Source organism: Opisthocomus hoazin, chromosome 4 (assembly GCF_030867145.1).
Source record: "Opisthocomus hoazin isolate bOpiHoa1 chromosome 4, bOpiHoa1.hap1, whole genome shotgun sequence".
Lineage (NCBI taxonomy): Eukaryota > Metazoa > Chordata > Aves > Opisthocomiformes > Opisthocomidae > Opisthocomus > Opisthocomus hoazin.
In genome coordinates this window covers 52339462-52365936 of record NC_134417.1, presented here as the reverse complement: position 1 = coordinate 52365936, position 26475 = coordinate 52339462, and the positions used below count along the sequence as shown (strand labels likewise).

The 26475-nt window shown below is 38.3% G+C and overlaps 1 protein-coding gene across 1 annotated transcript in view; it reads right to left on the bottom strand.

The window, feature by feature from the left end:
- Nucleotides 1–26475, bottom strand: part of ZNF385D (zinc finger protein 385D) — a 440279-nt gene that overhangs the window by 339794 nt on the left and 74010 nt on the right. The window contains exon 2 of the mRNA XM_075419033.1: nucleotides 9991–10269. Within this exon, the coding sequence (XP_075275148.1) occupies nucleotides 9991–10269 (279 nt within the window). The remainder of the gene's footprint in view (nucleotides 1–9990; nucleotides 10270–26475) is intronic.

Below are 26475 nucleotides of genomic sequence, written 5' to 3'. Positions count from 1 at the left end.
TCCCTTTTGTTGATGTCTCTCTTTTACTGGAGGGCAAAACTGGGCACAGAACTCCACATACGATCTCAAAAGCACAGAGTGGATAGTAGTTATTTCCCTCAAACTACTAATTACCCTTTGGAAAACACAGCCCAGTATGCAGTTAAGCATTCATCTGTACAAAAGCTCATGAATGATGCTCAACTTGCTGCCTACAAGGACACCTAGGTCCCTTTTGCAAAGCTGCTCTCCAGTCAGTCAGTCCCCAGCCTGTACTTGTGTACGTTCCAGGTGCAGGACTTCACATTTTTGCATCTGTTGAATTTCATGAAGTTACTGCTGGGGCACTGTTGAGCTTGCTGAGGTTCCTGCAAGCAGTAGCTTTGTACTCCATCATATTAATGATTTCCCCATGTTTAGTGTTATCTACAGATTTGGTAAGTGTGCACTCCATCCTACCACCAGGATTACTTTGCACCTGACAGTTTTGGCTAACTTCTAATCCACTCTGTACTCCACTCATCCAGCCTATCTCACCAATATGGCTATAACAATTCTACAGGAGACCATGATGAAAGCCTTTAAGTCAGAAAATTACATTCCCATATTCAGAGAGCCAGTCATTTCACCATAGCAGGTAATCAGGTCGGTCTTACAAAGTTGGCAAGTAAATCTGTGCTGGCTGTTCCCAATCACCTTCCTCTACTTCATGTGCCTGCAAATGGCTTTCGCAACAACTTGCTCCATAAACTTCCTGGCTACTGATAATTGACTGACTGGCTTCTAGTTCTTGCCTTTTCTGAAGATGCGAGTAACATTTACCTCTTTCCAGGCATCATTATTTCATATATCTTTAAAATCTACTATCTTGTTTGCCACCAAAAACTTTCTCAGTATACAAGAACACAGGAAAAACTCCTACAGGCTTGGCCCTAATGCCCTATGGGTGTGAGGTCAGAGTCTACTCCAAAAAGGCAAACCGCTTCTTTTAAAGACTTCTAATTTGTAACACATCACATAGCAAAGACACTTCAGAGTATCAGATACCACTACTGAGCTGAGGGACATCCCTAGTAGTATTTCTATTTGAACTTGACTACATTTGTCTACGGTCCTTGTCTAAACTACCTTTGCTGAGAAGAATGTTGTCATTTTATCACTAGAGCTCTGCTACCTTTTCTAGGAAAAAAAGAAACATTAAAGATACTATTTTTTCAACAGCAAAAGGAGAAAAAAAGACAACACTGAAACTGGAAGTTTAGTGAGAATGACCAGCTCTGCATATGCATCCATCTGTGTTTTACTGTACTGATTTATGACTAGTAACATGACTGAATCAAAAGCGAGAAAAATAGAGCTAAGTGAAGTCAGAACTATGGGCATATAATCTTTGATTTTCTGATTTTCTGATTAGTTTTATGATCAAATAAAAAAACCATACAAATAAAAAAAAAACCCAAACCCAAACAACACACCCTAGGAAAACCTAGGATGTATTATCAGAATAGTTAAAACTGAGGACCATGAAAAAGACAAAATTCTGCTGTCTTTTCCCCAGTCAAAAAACATCTATTCACAATGCAAGTTGCCAAAGGTCAAACCTCTGTTGAGTCTGAGGACAGAAATGGAAGTGGAAGGAAAAATTTTCTATCCACTTTTTAATAATATTGCTATTTCTGCTGAGATGGAATGAGAGTTACTTAAAGGTAGGGATGGAGTTCTCTTGGCAAAAAAGGGACAGATGAATCGTTACATGTTCCCAAGAACAATGACAAACGAAAGAGTTTCAACAAAAGAAAATTAATAATACTTCATTTCTGAATAATTTTTGACAAAATTGCTAACCAGCTGCACTCAGAAATACCAAAGTAAGTCATTTTGACATTACCAGTTTTACTTTCACTGTACTTAGCTATGAATGAAATTGCTTAAAGCTCGCAAAACATTTGATCATAAAATTATTCATCATTAACTTTCTTTTTTCTTCTACACCATTGTGGAATCCAACACAGAGGGAGACTACGTCTTGGTTTTGATTCTAGTCTATTAGTCATTATGCTGCTAAAGCATGTAGAAAGAAACATTCAATATTACTTTTACAGTCAAAAAGTCACACGCTCATGCTGTATCTCATACAATAAACTACATAACATCCCCATCAGGGAGGCTAGCATTTAAAGGCATATTACCCTGACATAAAGCGTCTAGAGAACAATTTAAGAATTTTAATTTTGACTACAGAACAAAGAATTAGTGTAGTAAGCAAGCTGCTTTGCTTAGAGTTAGTATACCCTTCCAGCTCTCTAATGTCATATACATGGAAAAACTGGGGTGGAAAATATTGAGTATGTCTATATATCTACAATGCTGTCTGCATGGGGACACCAGCCAGTCTAACTTATAAGCATTAAAGTCACAAAGGAAAGGCATCATACAGATTAACTCATTCCACAGTAGCAGTGTGAACTGTAGATTAGAACTGACGCTTCCTCGATGATGTAAACTGAACTGGCATAAATGTGTGCTAACATTAATTAAGTTCCTCAGTAGAGTGAGGAACCTGCCTCCTTCTCTTGAAATCAGCAGGAGTTTGTAATTAATTTCATTAGACCTGGTCTTAAAACTCTGATCTTGAGATATATTTCCCCCTACTGTGAAACACGTCAGAGGATAAAAAAAATTAAAGATTTCAGTGACATCACTATCTGGAAGACAGTACATTTTGAATCAGAAGAATAAAAAGCCATAAATAAGAAAAAGCCAGCATTACTGAAATGCGTGTCACATTCAATGATATCTGCTTTATTTTTCTTCTACTCAGATATAGCTCAAAAATTCCGTTTATACTCTGTGATATCCTAAAAATTAAAAAATTAGCGCCACATGAGAGGTACAAAATTCTCCTTTTACAGCCTCACTGGGGAATATAGACACACATTTGAAATAAGAAAAATAACTGAATGTGGGAAAAGCTAGCTCTTGGGAAATTAATACTGGCAAATGTTGATAAACTTAGTGTGTTGTCATGACTCATAGAAGATTTGTTGCCTACCAGATGCCAGTGCAGAAAAACACCCCATCATATTAAAAGACGACGAGTTACTGAGAAGGTCTGGAAGGAAGCCATGGTCATCATAATCTATATTGGACCCAGTGATATAAGCAGAACTAAATAGAGATCCCACAAAACAGGTTTCAACAGTTTGTTCGCTGTACATGCACACAGAGATCAAATGCCAGTGTTCTCAGAAATGAGACTGGTGCCACACTCAGGGAGAAGCAAAGAATGGCAGACCAACATCTCGGCACAGTTCAGAAACAACACAGATGGACACAGATTGCTCCCGACTAACTGAACCTTATACAGCCAATACAGTATTGATTATCGATATTTCTGCTACAGCATCAAACATTAAGAAAACACTTTTGTAAAACAGCATTAACTTTAAAACTGAGAAACAAACCAGTCTGGATAAACAAGGTGTATGGCAGGTTCTAACCTGAAACCATAGAGGAGGAAAAAAAAAAAAAGAAAGAAAAAGTGATTAGAAAGAGGCTATGAATGTTAAGCAGAGGTGCAAAGAGAGCAAGATGACAGCTTTCTTTCTTTTTGCAAGCATACGTTAAGCACAGATTTGAGGACTAAAAGGGCAATTATTTTTCAACATAAAAGAAAAAGTGTTGTACACGTAGGAGCAACATGAAGTCCTGAAGACATGAGGCCATAAATGGCTAAAAAGAAAAAATGAACTGTGAGAGAACAACGTTTGGAACTTACAGAGTAAGAACTCTGGAAGTATGGAAGAGGATTAAACGTAGCAGGCAGGCACACAGTGGGTGAAGATTTTCACCCTCTAACCTTCATATAACAGCAGCCTTTGTGCGCTGTTGAAGACACCTTTAAGCACCTCAGGCCCCACTGCCTTAGCGTAGCGATCAGAAACCCTATCCAGGTTTGCTGGAAGCTGGCAAAGTAAGGACCCACTTCTGAACTTGTTTCAGCTGCCCGACATGGTGGTAGAATTTCTCAGGAACAAACACCCATGTCCTATGGATGGAGACAACTTGCTAAGTATAAAGGATGTTTTGGAGACAGCTAAAATATGTGTAACCTTCGTAACTGCATGGCATTATTGAAGTTATTCCAGGTGCACTCATTAAACTTTCTCCCCAGCCTCCCCCACAACTTTTTACAACACTAGGGTTTACCTACAATTAAGTTGTGTCAAAATTTAGTAACATCCCTTTGTATTTATTTGTAATACGTAGCAGTCAGATAACTATAGCAAGTCTACAATGGATATCTGCACACATTTAAAGTGTTTGTCCACAATTACCATCTATCTGTCATTTTTTGTATACTCACAAAGCCAAGAGGATCCTACTGTGCTTATCAGGGGAAATATGAACATCATGCACGTGGCTGGTTTGAGCTGCTTCCTTCTTATAGCTTAATTCATGCAATGATACACAAGTTACCTTGCGATAAAACTTTGTGCTGAACTATGGCATCATATATGGTGCGTATTACATTTCTTAATATAACAAAAAAGAAGTAAATTCTGCAAACACAAGTACTGCTTTAAAAGCATATCTTGCTTGCAAAAGTGCCCTTAAAAGCAGAAACTATGTTAATAGTTCACTAACTGGAATAGGAATATGATTAAAACAGACAACTGCTTTGGAATAAGAAGAAAGATTTACATCTGGGAGCAGCAGAAGTGACAACACACTGCCCTCAGCCAGTCCTATTTGTCCAGAGATCTCCAGCTTTGACACTTGGGAGGTATTACAGAATACCCAGAAGGAACCTGCTGTCCTTCTTTACAAAATACTGGCATCTATGACCCACAAACTAGAGGCTTTAAACCAGAGGGTAACTCACATTGGATTTCCTATTAACTGGCCATGAAGCTCTGCATCAGAACGTGACATTTAAAAAAAAAAAAGTTTGCAAGAGAAATGACTTCCAGAGACATCTCAAGCTTCTCTGATAGTATTTGTTTTCCAGGAATTTAACAGAAAATCCCTCCTCTGAAAGAGAATATGCTTTGTATGAACATTTCCTCCATTCCTCAATGAAAAGAGCAGACAACACCACTTCCCTGAAAGCTGTAGCCTGGTAGTTTACCAGCTTAAAGTAAGACTCCGTCTACCCCAAAGTTGCCAGTTTTCATGATCAAAAAAACATGACAGCAGAGGTGGTAAAGCATAGCTGCAGCACAGAACTAGAAAAGAACCGGCAACAGAAAAGTGAAAGGAAGGAGACTCTTCAAGTGGTTCAGGTGAATTGTCTGGATTTCCTACCTGCAGGACTGTAAAAATCCAGGATTTGGATACAAAAAAAAGAGTTGAAAAGATTAAATATTTTCTCTGACCAGTGTGCAAAAATTTACTGCATAGATATTATCAAATTGTGATCTCAAGAGTTGTTGCAGGAAACTACATTCGACCACCAAATGCGGTTGAAAAAAAAAGCGTGAAATAAATTTTGCTCATATTTTAGTACATATTTCAGTATAACTAACAATGAAATTGTTACTCATTGTTAAGTAATATCAAGCACTGAATTAAGAGATTTGCTTTTTACAATTATCAAGGGATAAAAAAAATTGATATTTAATTCTGATCTTTTCCCTTGCTTGCTTTTATGCACTCACTGGCCTTGTTCACATTACAACAAAATTTTACAAAGATGAAATTTCACTGGAAAAAAGTTGTAGGCAGGTTTATTTTAAAAGAAAATAAATAAAACTTGCTGAACTGGATTGTCTTTTGTCTGGGTTATGAATTCAGAGAGCTAGATAAAGAAACTACCGCCAAATGCCTCACTGGCTCCTATGTTTCAAAAGAATAATGTTTCAGAAATCATTTTTTAAAGAGAAAGGATTTCTGTGAATTTTGTGGCATTTCTCATCTCCTTCATTATTCTTCCTCTGGTTATCTAATGTATTGAGGAAAGTATTGCAGAGGAAAGCAGTTTTAGTTTTTGTCCTAACCATGCCTCATTCACTTCTGATTCAGCAATTTACACAAAAGGAAGCACGGAGGAATTTCTGGTTTACATAAAATCAGAAATATCAGCTCTCTCACTGGTACTGCCATACATCTGCATCCACAGTTATTTTTCCATTCCATCAGTAGAAATGTGGCTCTTACTCCTGCTGGTCAGAATAAACCACTTTCCACAAGAGGTCACTTCTTCCCACAACATCCAGGCTGATTTTGTGAGAAGCGGCACAGCATCAGCAGACCAGATAAGATATGCATTTTGCCTTCTTTTAATCCCAAAACTTACTCAAAATCTTCACGGACTTCCTTGTCACCTTGCTACTGCATGTATGAGAGCAGAAAGGCAAAAATGTCACCAGCAAGAAGAATACACTATAGGGTGTAATGAGGAAAGTGTGAGAAGTCTTTTAAGTGATATAAAACGCAATTATTAGGAGGAAGGAACACAGAAAATTCTATTACCCACAAGCACATAGAGTTTAGTAATAGAAGAGCTGATGTCTCACCATGTCCTCTTAAAGTCATCACAAATCACTCTACCAAGTAACGACACAAGAAACAATGGTTTCACATCATTTTTGTGACTGCACAGTGTGCTGTTCTGAGGCTGCTCTGCCCCAAGAAGCCAAGTGGGTATTGTACAGTAAAGGTGCCAAACTGACAGATTAGCAACTAGAAAAACCCCTTAAGTAAATCTGGTAAATTGTTCAAATTCTGCAGAGATAACAATACAGCAGCAAAGAAATGCTGCTTTTAATGCCACAATGCACATTATTTACTAATTGCGTATCTGCAGAGGCTAACAGGCTTTATGCTTAAGCAAAAGCAACTTACCTCATGAAATTATGCAGGCATATTCAAGTATAGTAACATGATCTATCATTTACGTCCAGCAGATAAAAGCTACTTCACACAGTTTGAAGATGATGACTATGGCGGGATAGCTTAAATTACACAGTCAAATGCTAATACAGCTGACCCTTACCTCTGTTCAGCAGTCCACTGCAAATTATCTGAGAACAAGACATGGGCTGTTGCTTCATATAAATCAATCTTCCATTTCTATTACCCCTTTTGATATAAAATACACAAACCCATCCTGCTTTGTGGGAGTAATTAAGAGATGAAACAAAACAAGGAGAAGTCACAATAATTTTCCCAACCTTCCCATGTACATTAGTTCCATGTGAGCACACAACTTTGCAAAAGCATATGCAATCCATAGTACTGTCCATGAATTGCTGTATTCAGAAATGGGGTGTTATGGTGTGTAGTGCAAGCACTTCACTCATTCAGCATGAGATATAATGAATAACCACTGATGATGAAGCCTTCGCAGACAATCTCATGAAGCCGAGCCTTTACTTAGTTTTAATTTACAGCAGAATTTAGTCTCAAGAATGATTAGACCATTAACCTGGACATTGAGCATAACAGCTGTCTTCTGCAACTATCAGACTTCTACACAAGTAACACTGTTCTCATGAATAAAGCAACCACAGAATCACAGAATGGTAGGGGTTGGAAGGGACCTCTCTGGATCACCTAGTCCAACCCTCCTTCCGAAGCAGGGTCACCTACAGCAGGCTGCACAGGACCTTGTCCAGGCGGGTCTTGAATATCTCCAGAGCAGGAGACTCCACAACCTCCCTGGGCAGCCTGTTCCAGTGCTCCGTCACCCTCAGAGGGAAGAAGTTCTTCCTCGTGTTCAGACGGAACTTCCTGTGCTTCAGTTTGTGCCCATTGCCCCTTGTCCTGTTGCTGGGCTCTACTGAAAAAAGCTTGGCCCCATCCTGCTGACACCCACCCCTCAGATATTTGTATATCTACTGACATACTTTGAATAAACAGTACTATGCATGTTTAACTGTTACTTCAGTTACATCATTGACCTTCAAAAAGCATCGTTTATATGCACATGATAAACTGAAAGGGTCATGTCATAGTTTTCTTCAGTCATGCTCACATGTCACTTGAGCTTGCTAGGGTCTCATCAGCAAAACAATCATTTGTCCGAAAAACATTGCCCATATTTCAGATATACCAGTTTTGACAAAAACTGTCATTGTGGAAGGTCTGTCAGGTTCCAATTTCTACTTGGCTTAGAAAAGGGATCTCAAACAGAGTGTCTGTCAAAGCGCGAGGACAGTGGTTACTGAAACATTCAGTTCTAACTTTGAGTAACAAATACTTAATATTGGTCTCTATTTCACTCATACTTTCAGTCTGAAAAAAAACAAAATTTCAAAGTTGGTGACATGCGAAAAACACTTCGTTATGCTCTTCCCCTACATCATTCTCTCAGTGGAGCACTACTTTTGAGGATACTCAAAGATCTGCCAGATTTTAAAAGCCTGAAGTTTCAGACAACCTCCTCCCAAAAAACGCACTTTGCATCAAAGAGCTAGACAGACAATCAGCTGTTTTCTGACTACAGATGGATGCAGCTACACACAACACAGGGATACTTTCAAGCAGGAAATAAGAAATATGCTGCTATGCTACTGTTATCCTCTCCAGAATATAAATGTTGAAGCACGATTGAAGCCTTTGACACCAATTTCAGCATTGCTTAATTACTAATTCTTTCATTATCATGGATTAAAGGAAAAAAACAAACTGCAGAAAAAAAACTTTCTACCACTGGCAAAATTGTGCTAACAAAAATGGTAACACAATTTTACCCCAACTGAAGATAGCAATAACATTAGGCTGTGTTTATTCGGTCATAGAAAGAATGCATTTGTGGATAACCATATTGCACCTTTAATCAATCAGGAAATCAATCTTTCCTTACAGATTTTCACAGCTCCTACTAATAGTAGTGGTATTCTTCCTGAGCCTGAACTATGAACAGTGCCAAATATTACAGTCCTGCTACTTAAAGACAAAATTATTTGTGTTGTTCTCTGTTATGGATTTTGTTTGTTTTATTGTTGTGTTTTAAGGAAATGAGCAACACCTCGTACATAGCAAAGCACTCACATCCAACGCACTTCAACAACATACGCACATTATCCCCAACTCTTCAAGCCAGGACAAAGCACAGATTATTAAAATACCTCTTCAGTCCTGTCTAAGGATTAACATTCTGCATATCCTTCTGCAGATGGGGCAGGAAGCAACTCATGGCACAAAATGTTAAGCAATGTGTGTGGTCTGAAGAAAGAAAGCCCGAAAGTCCTCAGCACATTCACCTTAAGACCATCATTTCTGTGACATGGTGCACAGAAGCAGATAGAACAATACAGTACAACTCTAACCATAGTACAGCAAAGTTGAATATTACACAGTAATCTGTTTTTTCTTGTCAGAGACCATTATTTGCTTCTATTATCTGATTTACTTCTGTACATAAAGCCACAAACATGTTTTTCTTTGAGGCGTACAACTCCGATGATAGGAAAACAAGCCACCTACTACAAAATGCTTTTCCCAAAGCTGTCAATGAAATCAATTAAAATCAAAATAACCTTTGTTCCGCCTCTGTTTGACTTCTTTAAACAGACTTATGCTAGCTACGGGTTGAACCCTGAATAAGCAAATTAAAGTGAAATGAGTTTGGGAACATATTTGTTCTGTGGAATGTATTTGTTTCAATTTATTTTGCAACCACCTTACATTGATTAAAAGCAAACATGTCCCTAACAAGTATAATCTTTCTAGACTCTGAAATACAGAATATCACTGGTTATGCTGAAAACCATAAAAACGCAAATGGAATGAGAAAGAATCTGAATCAACATCATCATGTAAGCAAAATATGAAATGAAAACACTTGTAACAACACAGATGGTATACCTTTAGCTATTTGCCAGATGCTCATGCTAGGAACGACCCCAAGCCCTTTGAAATCACCCAGAGCATTCGCCTTAACTTCAAAGGATTTGTTAGCTGAATTAAAAAAAATGCTTAGACTCGTATATATTCAGATCACTGCACATTGCTGCAATTCTCAGATCAAAACATGGCGAAAGATACATATATTTTAATACTCACCGTTATCACTTTTGAGATTTCCACTGCTGAGCTGTTTTAACCTCTTCTGATGGGATTTGCCATTGTAGTGAATTTGTGCCTGAGCAGCAGAGTTCAGCTGAATGTTACAAACATTACATAAAGTGAAATTCGCGTGTTTCTTTTCTCTTTCCTTCTTTTCTTCAGTGCCATCGGGTACTAATTCTTTCTCATCTTTCCTGTCAGGGACGGATGTGAAATCTGAATTGTACAAATGGTTATTAACTGGTAAATCAGCGCTCCAGGGCTTCTTCATGTTTTCTGGGGGGGGGAGGGAAAAAAAAAAAAAGAAGGAAAATTGGTGAGTAATACAAAAATAATAAACATTAAGATTTCAACATCTGCAAACCAGCAAATGGCAAGCTCTTTGCCTTTTCTGATTTTAACACTGCATTTCTGCTTGTGTGTTTTGCTTTCTGTTCACGTTAATTCATTCTGCTGTTTAACTTCAGTAACTTCATAGCCACTCAGGGGAACATCTTTAAATGTTCAGGGGTACTATTATACCTATCACTGGAACCAACTTGTCACAGGCAGGGGTATTATTATTATTTCTATCTTATCACTTGATTAGTTTATTTAAGAATTATCCTGTGGAAAAAACCTTACAAATGCTGTCAGAAATCTCAGTAAAGTCTAGATGAAGGTCATGACATCTTAACTGTCACCTTCAGTGGGAAACTCTATTGAATGCAGATGCCCAGGTGCTGGCAGCGGGGGCTGTGGGGCAGCCTCTTTAAGCCAAGCCCAAGGGCTGTCCCATGCTGGGGACTGCCAGTTCCAGGTGGCTCCAGAACTGACCCACCAGTGCCCAAAGCTGAGTCCATCAGGCACGGGTGTGGCACCTCTGCGACAACATACTTCAGAAAGGGGAAAAACACTGAGCAGCAGCTGAAACAATGTGAGAGAAACAGCCCTGTACAGAGTGGAAAAGAAGGGGGAGGAGATGCTCTGGATGCTGGAGCGGAGATTTCTCTGCAGCTCATGGTGAAGAACATTGTGACAGGCTGTATCCCTGCAGCCCATGTAGGAACACGGTGGAGCAGATATCCACCTGCAGCCCATGGAGGACCCCATACCAGAGCATGGGGACATGCCCTGAAGGAAGCTACAGCCCCTGGAGAGCCCATGCAGAAGCAGGTTTTCGGGCAAGACTTGCAACCCTGTGAGGGACCCACATTGGAGCATTCCTTTCCTGAAGGACTGTACACCATGGAAAGGACCCATGCTGCAGCACTTTTTTCAAGAATTACAGCTCATGAGAATGACCCCGTACTGCAGCAGTTTGTGAAGGACTGTATCCCACGGGAGGGACCCCACGCTGGAGCAGGGGAACAGCGTGAGGAGGAAGGTGCAGCAGAGATGAAGTGATACGGACTGACCACAACCCCCAATCTCCATTCCCCTGCACTGCTCAGGGATGGGAGGGTAGTGTAGAAGAGTCAGGAGTGAAGCTAAACCCAGGAGAAAGTAGGGGGCAGAGGGGCAAAGTGTTTTTGTGCTTTGTCTTTGTTTCTCACCATCCTACTCTATTTTAGTTGGCAATAAATTAAATTAATTTTCTTCTAGTTGAATCTATTTCGCCCGTGACAGTAAGCGGTTAGTGCTCTCCCCGTCTTTACGTCAACCCAAAGATTTTTCCATCTTATTCCCCCCTCCCCGTCCTGGTGTGGAAAAGGAGTGAGAAAGCAGCTGGGTGGGGGTGTGGCAGCCAGCCAACATCAATCCACTGCAGAAATACAAGTAGTTATTACAGAAGAAATATTTTATAATCCTTTCTAGGATTAAGTCCACAGGTACCACATTTGGGGTTTTTTATATAAAAAACACAGTAAATAGTTCAGTTAAACTCTACATGAATGACAAACTATTGTTATGTCCCATTACATACACTCCTACTCCTAGTTCAAATACTGCACTTGACTAATTGCTACAAATTCTTAGATGTTTTACCACTTAGAAAGACAAGATGCATTTTTCAAGTTGGAAAAAAAAAGGGGGTGTGGGGTGTGGTGAGAGTTAGTCTCAGTTTCCCATGCTTTCATATTTTGATATGTTGCAATTGACAAAAGAAAAAATAACCCCCCTGTATTTTAGTCAGCTAAGCTTAAATGCATAGACCTTACTCTTGAATTTATTAATTAGGTATTTAGCAACCCCTAGTCATCCCCTCTATACTTCCTGTGAATGCTTGCAAGGCCAAGTGTAATCATTTCGTAATTTGTCTGGTTCAAAATAGTTCAAATTAAAAATAAACACATTCTATTAGTTTCTTATCTTAACCTCCCAGGATTATAATTCTAAGAATAGTTAATTTAGATTCAGTTAATACCAAACTGTAACCACTACAAAAACGAGAAGATAATCCCATCTGCAGAACTTCAAGTGAATCCAGTGTAAACATGAGCTTCTGTGCTTAAAAGTAAGCAGAAATAGCACAGGTGAAGAAGTGCTCTGTGCACTGCAAGCCTTATTTACTATTCAAGGAGCGTAAAACATTATACCAACTTAGCATCTCGATGAGACCTTTACATAGCATATAAATCTTTAAACTGCTTGTTCTCCCAGACTTCGTGAATCAATGAAGGTCTAGCTAAAGAATCTAATCTGTACTTTGAGTGACAAAATTACTGCAGCCTTAAATACGATGATACTATTTCGCCTCTAGCTAACAAATCACAGAAAGAGACAGCAGTGACAGGACGAGGGGTAATGGTTTTAAACTAAAACAGGGTAGTTTCAGGCTGCATATAAGGAAGAAATTCTTTACAATGAGGGTTGTGAAACACTGGAACGGGTTGCCCAGAGAGGTGGTGGAGGCCCCATCCCTGGAAACATTCAAGACCAGGGTGGACAGGGCTCTGAGCAACCTGATCTAGTTAGTGGTGTCCCTGCTCGCTGCCGGGGGGGTTGGACTAGATGACCTCTAGGGGTCCCTTCCAACCCAAAACTTTCTATGATTCTATGAAAAAAAGACAATTGCAGCAACACAAGAAAATGGGCTACAGATGCCTTTAATCCCAGATCCAGCCTAGGTTCAGCATCTAAAAATAAGTCTAAACAAGCCTTCAGATTTGGGTCTGATTACACCAAAATACTGCAAGTCATTCTTGAGAGAGCTTCAAATATAGTAAATTTCATCAGCTAAATGTTTTGCCAGCCCTCCCAAGGACTTAAACACATTTACTGCTTTCCAATCAAATCATAAAGACAAATTTATCTAAAGATGCAAATCTAAAACCTATCAATATTCAAAACAGTTTCAATCTCAATTTTCAGATTTGCTTGCTATGTAATTAGTATTGTGTACTTTTATGTTAACTGAACCATATTTCATTTAAGACAGTACAGCCCCAGTTCTGAGAGGGGCTCTGCACTCGCGGTAGATTAAAATCTCACTCAACAAGTTCAATCAGTATTATTAGTTCAGCTTTTGTGTACAGTCAACTCTGTTACCTAGGATTTTAGCTATCTAAAGCAAGAGATGAGAAACCAGTCCAAACATTACACTCCAACACAAAATCAAAGACAAGAAGCAGCAGCATTAGAGTAGTTCTCTATTAAAATCAAACTTACTATACCAACAGCGATGACGGGAACTTTGATAGACAAATCGCAACGGTCCCATAAGACATTATGAGACTGTGGAAGCTCAGGAGAAAATCTGAGGTTTTTCTACAGCAGTTATATAGCATATTTGTCCTAATAGAAGGAGGAGGTTTCTCCTGAGGAAGCAGCAGCCATCCATCAACCTCTCAGCCTTGGAGTTTGCTGGAGATACTGTTCATGCCAGAGAGCTATACTCATCTACCTAAAATATTTTTAAATTAAGAAATGCAGTATTTAATCAAAGCATTACACAGATTAAAATGCTAACATGATAGCACTAGTTTTACTGAATTGCTCTAGATGACAGTAACTTTTCAGAAATCACAGTTTATATACATGCTGTACGTTAATTAATCTTCTGCATTGAAAGCATTCCCCACTAGAGAGCAGTATGATTTTAAAATTACAAGTACAATATATCTCTAGACCTATAGTACTAGTCATACAGGCACGAGACTACTATAATAAAACAGATCTTCTAGCCAAGATGAAATACTTTGTAGGCAAACACAATGTAGTAGATTAAACATTGTACACTGTGTACACGTCTAATTTCTTCTGAAACATTTACACAGATAAGCTGGCAGCCTAATAAACTGTATTAGCATGTCATAACATCCCTTTAATATTCGAGTCAACACAGCCTAATCTACAAAAGTCTTATTTTTGGCATATAGAATACTTTTGTCTTGTACTCTAATCTCATTCCACAAAAAAAAAAATTACAAAAATGCACACCAGATAAAGGCACAGTAAAACAACAAGGGATATTACACCCTGGAAATGAATGAATCAAGCATCTATCATTTGATTTATGCTTTTATTAGAAAGCTATGATGGCATTAGAACTGAAATACATTTTTCCCACTGCCATGTCTCCCTCAAATCTGGAGGAAGAAGGGGATCATTTATAATTGCACACTAAGTGACAATTAGGAAACAGAAGTTTCAGGAATACATATTAGACTACAGTCTGCCACTATCTTCTTTACAGATACACAGTGATTTCTGAATATGTAATGGCTCTACTAAAGAACTAAGGTGAACATCTGTGCATTACAACATTACGTAGCAGTACCGAGTATGTTGATTGGTCACAAATTGTTTGAGGGGAAAAAAAAAACCAAACATGAAGACAAAAAGTTTTGGAAAAACAAAAGCAGTTTAGGATTAAAACATTCTGAGTCATTCTTACTCAATACTCATTAAAGGATAAAAAAATAAAGACAGCAAAATATAAAGAAGGGGGAGATATCCACCAGAGTATAACTTACTGAGATACTTCTAAAATATAATTTACCACTCCAAATAGTATTTTAAAAGAAAAGAAAAAAACACAAGTTTTTGAAATCTTGTGGAAGATCTACAAATGTTTCAACTAATGCAGATGCAGACTTGTTCTTGCAATGCAGCACACAGACTTTCAGTTTGTGTCTGCATATGCCTACATCATTGTACACCTCTGTTTTTGGAATGAAATGTTTAGGCAGCAATTTTGAGTGGTGGGGGTGAGGGAAAGAAGGCTTAGTTTATTCTGTTGGGAAGCTGCATGGAATATGGGTAGAAAAAACATAATCTTAATTTTAAAAGCAATTTTCATTGCTATCAATGTCTTATTGGTTTGAACTGCTCATCCTATGTGGAGACTGATAGGCATTAAATGAAAACCCTCTTTCCTGACATTGTATTACAGAGTTCATCTCCACTGCACTGGATGCGTACGATATAGAGTGTCATCAGTTTTGCAGGTAAATATTCCCTCCCCCCTCCCCTTCCCCAAAGAAAGATAACTTCTCAACCTTTAGGAGTCCTAAGGAAGACTGTAGTGAACTAGAAAAGAATGAGCAAGATAATCAAGAACTCAAAATTTCAAGCTAATTTAAATAGCACTGTAAATAAATGCTTACTTCCCCCCCCCCCCCACCCCACCCTGGAGCTCTGAACTCAATTTTGGCTCAATGATGCTTACCAGTAAAATGAACTTTGCATGACATTATAGCTTTGTGAAGTAGAAAACTGTCCCATGTGGAAAACCAGCACAACTACAATTTGTGGTGCTGCTGGCTTAGCTAACACAGCTACTCTCTGGGGATGTCTCTTCTGAAATGCGTTTGAATGTAAAGGATTAGAAATTATATCCTTCTCATGAAACAATCCTTACCTTCTTAAACGCAAGACAAAACCATGTTTTCTCTTCATAAATATGGAAGGAAAGCTTTGCTCATTTGTATTACAGCTAATTGTTTTGTTTCCAGACTGTCTTTTCAGTGTGGAACTATCCCAGTCACTGGGTCTCAGATCCTGCGTACACAATAGTCAAATAACTTTGATTCATTTAAGAGATCAATGGAGTATACAAAACCCAGAGTAAGAGATCACTGTGCAGGTAAGTCAGTTGTACTCAACACAGACCATTTGCAATTGATGAATGACACAGTATATCCTAAAGAACATCTCTTTGGAAGGAGCTACTTCCCAACAGGTCGCTACGAGAAATGCATTGCCTGTAATAGCCAAAGGATAGAAAATACAGACAAGGCATTAAGGATGAAAGTCCACTAATTACCATATTCAGGGATTTCTAGTATTTCATTCCAAAACTGAAATGGCAAATGTACTTAGGTGGCAATCATGAAAGACGCAGATGCTTGTGTCTCAGTTAGTTAGCCCTAGACTCTGCAGTCCCTGTAAATCTCACAAACAGGGCCTATGGAAAGAGTCACCTCACTATGAAGTACGCTAAAATTATAAATTCAGGTGTTTTGTTCATGGAAACATGCATCCCCCTTCCTTTGCAGATGTCTACAATGTAGATCTCAAGTTTGATCGGATTAATCTCATTCTGCCTGTCATCATAGCCTCTTCAAACATCAAACGGACTGAACTGTGGCAGTTAAAAAGAAAACCTGGTTTTCAGATATCAACAGGTATCAGCTCCTTTCAAAGAAACTGGTGCTAGAACAACATTTAAAAAATAAAAATAAATTGATTGCTTATCAATTTATTCTCTAATTATCACCTTGTCAGTTTTCATGTTTTGGAGGAATGTTATCGGCATACTACACAAAAACCACTCTGGAAATAACTGGAATCTTCCAAACTTTTTGAACATCATAAATTTGATGCTATATCTTTCAGGTGATAGGATGTTACTGGTTGACGACAGTCATGGTAGCAGAGTGACCTTTGTATCAGCCTTTTAAGAAATTCTTCCACACTGTGGATCAATATACGTTACAGGAGCCTCCCAAAACTGGACACCTGTAGGCTACAGTATTCCTATTTACCTGTTATGTTACTCATAAATCACTCCTGCATCGGCTACCCATGACCCCTTTTACCAAGAAGCCAGCAACAGCTAGCTTGCCTTTGCAACTTCTAGACTGACCTCACTGAATAAGATGTTGGCTCTAGAAATTTTTCCCAGGGAGAAGCTTAGAATGAACATATTGCCATCTATTTTATACATGGATGGAGGGGGCAGGACAGCCTGGGGGAAGGATCGGGAATACAGAAATAAAACAGCTTTTGCTTCTTCCATCCCTGTTATCACTGGACGATGTGTTCCTGACACTGTAGCCTTCTGGTTTTGATCAGGGTTGCACCTGCTCCTGTTTTTGAGCCCAGCGTGATTTAGGTCATTAATGGTCTATTTTACACATTGCCACGGCAGTTACAAGCATACAATGAGATGTATGAACAATGGGAAAACAGTGAAAGGGCACTCACGGTGAAAGCACTGCATCTCTGAAACGCAGCTCCCTCCCAAATGACCCGAGTAACCTTCAGGATACACTGCAGGACTCATCTGTTTTCTCTGGATGGATGAATGAACGTCATTTCAGTGGAAGAGCTACTGGGGAATGAGAACCTACTGAGAGTGGAAAGGCTTTTTTAAAAATAATTGATTTTTCAGGACCTCCTTTGTTCTGAGTCTATCATATTTTGCTGTCTTTCAGATGAAAATTAAATACAAAATAGTATATAATACAATGAAAGCTGGTATGAAAATCTGGAAAATACATGCATTAAGTAATTTTGCACTGTTGGTAGGCTTTTCTACTAAGAGTTCTAGGACTGCAAGAATAACCATCACTTGCTTCTAAAATGCAAGGAAGAGTTTGTGAAGTCATACACCCAAGAGCTAAATTACTAGTCAGTGATAAAATTGAGGATAAAAGTCAGTATTTCTTGTTGCTGTCTGTCTCATACAGCGCACATCACATCACATTTGAAGCCACTATTTAACAAATTTTCTTTTCAAAAAATCCATACAAAATACAGTAGAAGAGGTAGCACAGGAGAAAAAAAGAAAAAGTTAAGTCAGAGAGAGAAACACTTTATTTTCCTGTTTATTGTTTCTCCATATTCTTCCAGCTCCTCCCAATCTGATCACTGCTGCTAGCAGTTATACCACTTCAATCATCCATGTAAATAAGAAAATGATAATCATCATCATCTTGGGTGATTTTTGCAAAGTTTAAGAGGAAAATAATCTCTTGAGCAAAACCTGCATCAAGTTAAAGAAATAAAAGGCAGGTTCTCCCCACATTTATTACTTAGGGGAGTTGGGAAGGATGAGGTGGAAAGAGACCAAGGTTATTTGGGTTTGGAGGGCTTTATAACTTAATGTCTATGTCCTGGGACTTCACCCAAGAAATGCGTCTCTGCAAACCAACCCCTGTAAGAATAGATTTTTATCCATCTGAAATAGGCTCTTTGTATATTCATATACCTTGAGCAATAGCACAGAAAATAAAAGCCTGGACTTTTGTTTTGTTTTGCCGGGAGAGCACTTCAATCTTTCAGGAAAGGCTGCATTTCAATACTGCAGCAAATGAAGAGACTCCAGCCTATCTCCTGTCGCAGCCACACAAACCACAAGTTCCTAAAGGAACTTGTAGATGAACTAAACAGAAAAAGTTCATCATTTCTTGTTTCAGCAGTTCCCTCCTACCAGAAGCAACCAACAGACATCTCATAGTCTCAAAATATACTGCAGTCATTTTTTTAATTGAGTTCTATAAAAAGAGCTAAGCACTAATCAACACCATATGTTATTCAATTAGCTAGTAATACATATCTATTTCTCAAGCCTGTGCTAACATAATGGAGCACTTTGGGTGGTTTGGAACTATTTAAAGGCCAAGTAATTAATTTGCAAACATCAGCTTCTAAAATCTGAGAAGCACTACTGTGGTGACTTACAGCCAGAGCCAAGCCATGAAAACTCCCTCATTTGCTTTTCATTCAATCTGTTTTCAGAGACAGTCCTTAGGAAGACAAAGATACTTGCCTGAAATAGGGCCAAATAAAGATACGGGTTCAGCTATGTGCTGGCACTCAGACCCCGAGGGACGCTCTTCCCATGTAGGTAAAGCAAGCTGTCTGCGTTGCCTCGCCTCCCTCTCCGTCAGCAGTACCTTGCGTACAGACCTTGCACAGAAGGCAGTAGTTAAAATGGCAAAAGGCAGAGCTAGCACAGCTATGTGTATTAGTGTATTATTTTTTCCATACTCTTGATTTCCACATTCAGGAATTTCACTCACAACCTCGAAACTCCTGTCAACAGCACTCCGAGTTGACTGGGCTCAAAAAGCAGGGACAGAAGCATCCAATTGCAATTCGGACTGCCTCTACTAGACAAAACCTTGGTTTTAGCATTATTTCTGAGAAGGTAAGCAGCCAGTACAGATTTTAAAGGTCAGGAAAAAAACTGCTGATTTTTCAAATTATTAACTCTGAGCAACATATGAGTTAGACCATTTAGCAGGGTCCAGAGACAAATATGAAGAAACAACGGTGTGTCAAGTGAAGATGACAACCAACCTTTTTCTACAGAACTACTGAAATTTTGTAGGTATTGGAATTACTTTTGATTTCACAAATAAAAATCACCTCTTTAAGCCTCTCTGGATCAACTCCCTGACATGAAATTCGCCTACAACCCGTCACTCGGATATCCTCTAAGTGCCACATTCCACCTTAAAGACCTCTAGCTTTCCTAGTACCTAAAAATCCTGTCGCATCTTTGTATCTCAGCAGAAAGCAAGAGCACAAAAAGTTGTTTGGGCAAAATAAGCAATTCATTTTTGCAGATAAGTAAGTTCTTAACACTCCATTACAACCACTAGCTACCACTGTATCCAAGTAGGTAGTTTTCAAAACATCCTTAAATTTCAGATAGCGTTTGTTTATTTTGCTGATAGGTTGTCTCTTCAGAAACACAAGTCACTTTTTTTTTTTCTTTTTGTGGTTAAGTATTTTGGCAATATGCTGACGAAAAGACATCTACAAAATGAAATAGAAAATTAATTAAAGGGCAAGTTACATATATGAGCTCTGTGGAAATTCTGCTTAAAAAAAAAAACCCAACCCCCCAAAAAAAGCACTGCAGAATAAAGAATTATAATCTTGAAATAGATAGCTCATCCCCTATAACCTTTGTTATGCACATAAAATGCAGTTATCGGATATAAAATAAACTGCCAATAAATATAGTCATGGTGGGGAACAGCAAATTAAAGGTCACAAGCAAGGGATTACTAAAATTCAGAAACTTTTTTTTTCTTTTCAATTCAGGAGGAATGCCAACAGTCTGCATTTTGTATTTTTGTTTCCATATAAGCAATTTCAGAAATTATTATTTTCTTATAGTTTGCAAGATAATTTCTCAAGATTGCCAGAGTCCTGCAACTTGAATTGTCAAACCCTCTCAGGTCCTAGAAAATAGTGATGTTTACCACATATAAAAACAGCCGAAAGCTATAAGTCAGTCTCCCCCCTCCTTTTGTTATACTTCTGTTTTAGGAAGTTACCATGGGGATACTTTTTAAGTAAAAGGCCTTTAAAATAAAAGAACCATAGAAGAGCAAAAGAGCAATCTTAATGCTTCAATCAGTTACCCTTTGGAAGAGATTTCCAGACCAACCAAAATATTGCACCTTTTGTCTTACTGTAAGTGCACTTTTACAAATATCAGTGTTAAAAAAAGCTTCAGGAAGTAGGGCTTCTATTTGAATATTATCCTTTATACTTTTACAAAACTAATAACTTCTTTTTCCAGATTATCTGCTCATTATAAAATATTCAGGTAGCTCTGGCAGCATGGACAAGTGTAGCGATTTTTTTTTTATTATTATTTTATTGCTTCATTACACCCACTGGGCCATTTAATGTTGAATTTAATGGAGAGCAGATCATTTTCTAAGCAATGCAAGCACATCAAAGTGAAAGTCTGTTGTGTTTGGAAAGGTTAGCACATGCTTTTGCAAGTGCATGTGGAAGTTATTGTCATTTATCTTATTCTTGCACCTTTGGATTGCATTTGCTTTAACAAAGAGGATGTATTTAGTATAGCATTCATGGCAATAGGAACATAACTTCTGCTAGTTTACAGCATGTGTTTATTTGGGGTAGACTGAGCAGTGTTAGCTGTGAAGTATAAACATATTGTACACAACTTAAAAAGCATATTCTCTGTCATGTCTTGACAGCCAATGTCTTTGTTATTGCATCCAAGGCTGATATAATGTTCTTTCACGTCAACTTCATGTTTACTTCAATCTCTTCATCAATATTAGGGATTCAGAGATTAATGTCTAGCAAACCAGACCATCCTTGACATCTGTCATTAAAAATCTGCAAGACAAATTGGGAGATCTGGACCTTTTCATGTTTCCCCAGCATGACACAGTGTCCTACAGCAGCACCTAAAGTCTTTTGTTACAGTCACACAAGGCTAACATAGGGCTTCATTTATGCAGCTGGGGAATTATTTTAACAGAAAGCCTATCTGTCTGTGCCACATTACTAATAACCTTTTCATCACAGTACCCAGATGTAATGCATTTATAGAAATGCTTATGCATCAAAAATAAAATCGTGCGAAAGGAATCTACTGAAAAGAGAAACCGGATTGAGTTATTTTTTATTTGGGATAAATTCAGGTGATTCGCTCTTAGTGAATGCAAATATATTTTCAAGGTACGACTGCTATAATCCCATAGGCTGGGTGTACATCCTAGTGTACATCCAGGAAAATGTATCAGGACCTAAAAACAACTTACCAAGCAAAGAGACACTGCAGTAACTTTTTCCTTGCATTACATGTTGAATCATGTGTGGAAAATGAGAGGACTTTGGGGAGAATTTATTTTTATTTTTTAATGAGTTACACATATGAAAATAGCTTTCAGGGTAAGTAAGTATAAGGAGAGGGTTTGAAATTGTTTCTGTAAGTTTTTATTGACCCAAGATCTCTGAAATATACCTATTTACAGTTTCAACATATACAGCTTAAGAAAAATATGGAACTACAGGAAAACATGGACTAACTAGAGATGTCAAGCCAATACATCCCATCTGGCACGGGGACTGCTACTTCACTTTGCTTGTAAAAATCAGCCCGTTTGAAATTACTGATTTTACAAGATATTCCAGCAATATCTTCCAAAATCTAGAAGGTTACCAGTAGCGCCCAGGAGCTTACTGGACACGTTAATCAATGACAGTGACTTACTATTGCTAAAACACAAAATAGGCTTCTAAAATAAGAAAAGTTTTTCAGTTTTGCAAAACATATATACACATATATTTATATATCTTTTCTGCACAAAGTTGCCCTGGACCACTGCCTTCACAATTCCACCACCATGTTTTTTTTCTGTTAGGCTTCATACAGCACGAGTTGCAAATAAACAAAAGGCATCAGTTCTTACTTCTGAAACACTCTCACATGATTGGAAGTAATTTTTTGTCCTAAAAAATGTATCCCTGAAAAATAAGCATGGAAAGTGTGGGAATAACACCATACACTGACAGAAAGTGGGATAGTTCGTGCTTTCCAGCCTTCTCTGGGAGACCTTCAGTATTTTCCCTATTGCATTTTATGGCAGATGATCATAGCACAGACCCAGAGTTGCTGCTTTTGGGGAAGCCTGAGCACTTAGCTCAGCCACTCTGAACTGCAAAAATATTGCTGCTGAGTCTGTAAAATATTTTCAGCTCCACTGGCTCTGCTGGCCATCTGCAATCTCTCCCAACCCGTCGGGGTAGGCTGAAGCTGTTGAAAACCTCCGAGAAGTCAATCATGGTAGAATTTAAAGCTCTGTAAGATCTAGAAAGTTTCTTCCTTCAGCCATGCTGATTCTGAAGCAGCAGCTTATAAACTCTACTAGACATAGGACAAGTTTATAAAATCCCTGGGACTTGCACGACTACTTGAATTTTCAAAATAACAGCTCAACTTTGCATTAAAATATTCATTAGTGCTGAAGGTCATTTAAGACTATTCAATAAAATATATACAAAATTTTCAGAATTAAATCATTTTGAAAGATTATTTTATGACAAAAGGTTAGAAGACTTCACAAAACATAAAATGGCCCAATATTTCAAGGCTTTTTATCTTAGAATTACCTTCATCAGCTAAAACATTGCACCTCACTGGACATGTATAAGACCTCAATCTAAATTAACTTTTTCGGAGAAGTTAGAAAAGTGTTAAATACGAGGGTAATAGTGACCCTCGACTACTGACAGACCTTTACAATATGGTGTTCCTTCCACTGAAAAATAGACATCTATCTGAATCCATTTTCCTAAAATGGTAAGATAAACATACTCCTACACAGGTGCAAGTCAGGATGACAGCCACTGAAGTCAGAGGCATTACACTGACATAAATATGGTGCAAGAAAAGCAGAATCAGATTCCCATTTTCCTTCTACCAAAAAATGCATACAGTGATTTCAGCATCTCAGCCATTGCTGGCAATTTTGCATCTCAGCAGTCACCATAATTTCTGCTGTTCTTGCTATACATTATAGAAACTGTCACTTTTTAAATTTATGGTATCTTTTACAGCTTGGGTTAAAGAACACTTAAAGCACTTTCAGTGTTTGATATACCTCTACTGTAAAAGAATAGAAATGAAACTCCTTTATTAATTTAGACCCAGACTACTAGACAATTCACACTAGCAATCTCAGAGAATTTTAATGGGATTACATGCATGAGTAAGAACTTCCCATATGAAAAAAGCTTTGCAGGACTGCAAAGCTTTTCTAATCAGAAAAGAGAAACTTTTAATGATTAAAAAGTACAACGATTACAACAGCCAAAACTTCATTGTTGCCTGTATGACTCACAAGGCTGCAATATATTCACTACTAATCTAATGAATATCTGACCAATCAGCTGGTTTTAGTTTCCTGAGAATATCTGTAAGGTAATAAAAATTCAAACAATGTAAAATTACTACTTCTATTGTAAACCTTGATATTGTGAGGTTTGTTTCATTCCTGAAAAATTTCTTCTTTAATAGAAGAAAAAATGTTGAACTATGGGCAGACATTAAAAATACACCTCTCGATACATATTCATTTATTTTTGTTTTGTTTTGATGGTAATCCATTTGAAATTCTTGTCATATTTTCATTTTGTTTGTCACAGAGGCATATGAAGAGTAACACCGCACGTAAGCAGCGCCATCAAAAAGACAGCCTAAAACCAAACAACTGAACAAGTGACCTTCCCCTAAGCCACTGCACACAAGAGACTACTCCATCCTAACTCTCATTTCCTTAGTTTAGACAAAATCATCATTCTTTTACTTCACATTATTTAAATCCGGCCCCAAAATGTCATTTGCAATCAACACTCGCTGTCAGGAAGCAATTGGGAATGGCCTACCTTGCAGTATAGCAGCGTTAGCCACTTCAGCATGCCTTGCTCCTACAGCACATACACATCTGGAACCAATACACACTCACTGTCATCAACTGCTTTTCACAAATCACTTGATTATTGATCGCTACACTTATTGCTCTTCATTGACTCAACCTCATTCCACATTACTGCTCTCCTGCTGCTTCAGCAAATTCTGAAACTTCTATTGCAAGGACAATTCACACACAAACAAAGGCAGGGATCCCTTACACTGTATGCTTCTTACTATATCAAGACTTTTTGTAGTGATTTGCATTTATTCAAGCTAAACTTCATTTGTCTGTTACAGTTGCAAAGTCTTTACCCAGAAGTAAGCAGCAAGAGGGGTTGTTTTTCCCCTTGCAGCACACTATCATAGAACTATAGAATCATAGGATGGAAAAGACCTCTAAGATCATCAAGTCCAACCATCCACCCAACACCACCATACCTACTATGATTTATACCTTTACTATTTTACAACAGGCCTCTTTTTTTCAGTGTTGAAAAATTCAGAGATCCATAACACACAAATAACTAACCACATGGCTTTAGGAAGATAATTGTTCTGAATGGCCACCAACCACCTAAAAGACTACAACTTTTTTTTGAAACTTCATCTGCACAAAGCACACTTCTTTCTGTCCTACCCACTAACTCCAACCCTTGTGTGGGATAAATCACTTCAAGAAGGACAGGAAAGTTTCAGTTATCGCATGTACTTATGTATACATAACTTATATATGGATATACAGATATACATATCCAAGGCTTTTGAAACAGGTCTCTATAGGATCGTCTGAGGTCAAAACCACGGGAAATCTTCTCTCAAAGACCTTGGCTAAAATCAACATTTTTCACACAAACAAGGTGACAAATGTTTCTTCAACTTTCCTTGCATAAACTTAAAATTTAATGAGAAAGAAGAGCAAAAGTATCTGGGTTCTCTTGCCCAAGCAACATGAAGTCACTATGGTTCAGATTTTGTTCTGTACAAGAATGTGCTCATATTACAGCTAATTAGCACAGCCCGTATCAAAATCACCTACTAACAGGTGTTCAGCACTGCTACAGGTCTAAGGCAGGAAACAAAGCAGCTACCATTCTTCCTGCTGTCACCATTTCAGCCATCAAAAGAGCTACCAGAAGGTGGGTGGATTTTTTCTAAGAGCAAGCCTACCAGAAGCACGAGCGCCCCAATGGCAAAGTATGAAATGAAAGCAAGCAGCCAACAGCCTAGACATGGGCAAGTTTCACAGTTGCACAGGATTTTATCACACCTGTGAACACAGCACAGGATTTCCTTCTCCTGATAGCGCATTTTGTCAACAAAGGGATTAGCACTGACAAATGATGACCCAGGATCCTTTTATTTCTGCCTGCAGGAGTCTTTAGCTCAGCACAGAGATAAAAGCTAACAACCTTGACAAAATGTATGATCAAAACAGGATAAATTCTGGCATAAAACAATATAATGACACCAAGCTACTCCATCCCTGAGCTTTCCTCCTGCTCTGAGTTTCAGTTGGTTCTTCAGATCTGAACTTCTCAGCTCCACCAATTTGCAGGAGTAAGGAAGAAGCAGAGGACCCCAGAAACAGCCACTTGATAATGTTATCTACCTCCGCAACCAGACACATTTCTGAGCATGCATGCAAGGACTGTGTTTTCACCATATGGAACAAGAAACCACTCTACTAATAGTTCATCAGCGAAGGCAATGGAAAAAAAAAAAAGGAGAGTTTGTGTGTGTATATATATATACAAAGAAATGCAACTAGAGGAAAGCCACTTTGCCATTGTAGATGTCATCTTGGTAAGGTCTGGTGCCCATTTTAATTAAAGTAACTCCATAAATTGTAGGACATTCAGATTTTTGAACTGTACTTCAGGATTATGCCAAGGAACAAACAGAAAGGAGAGCACCATGAGGCTGACCTTTAGGAAACTCCTGCAGTCAAAACTCACGTTTTCTTGACCCATGGGCTGTCTCCCTGCACATACTCAATTTGATTCTGATTTCTTCTTTATGAGCAACTCTGCACTTAACTTGGCCAGAACACGCAGTCCACGTTTTTAACAAATGTAATTGGATATGAAACACACAAAAACTCATTAGTTTCTCACATTTGTTTCTACACTCACTTT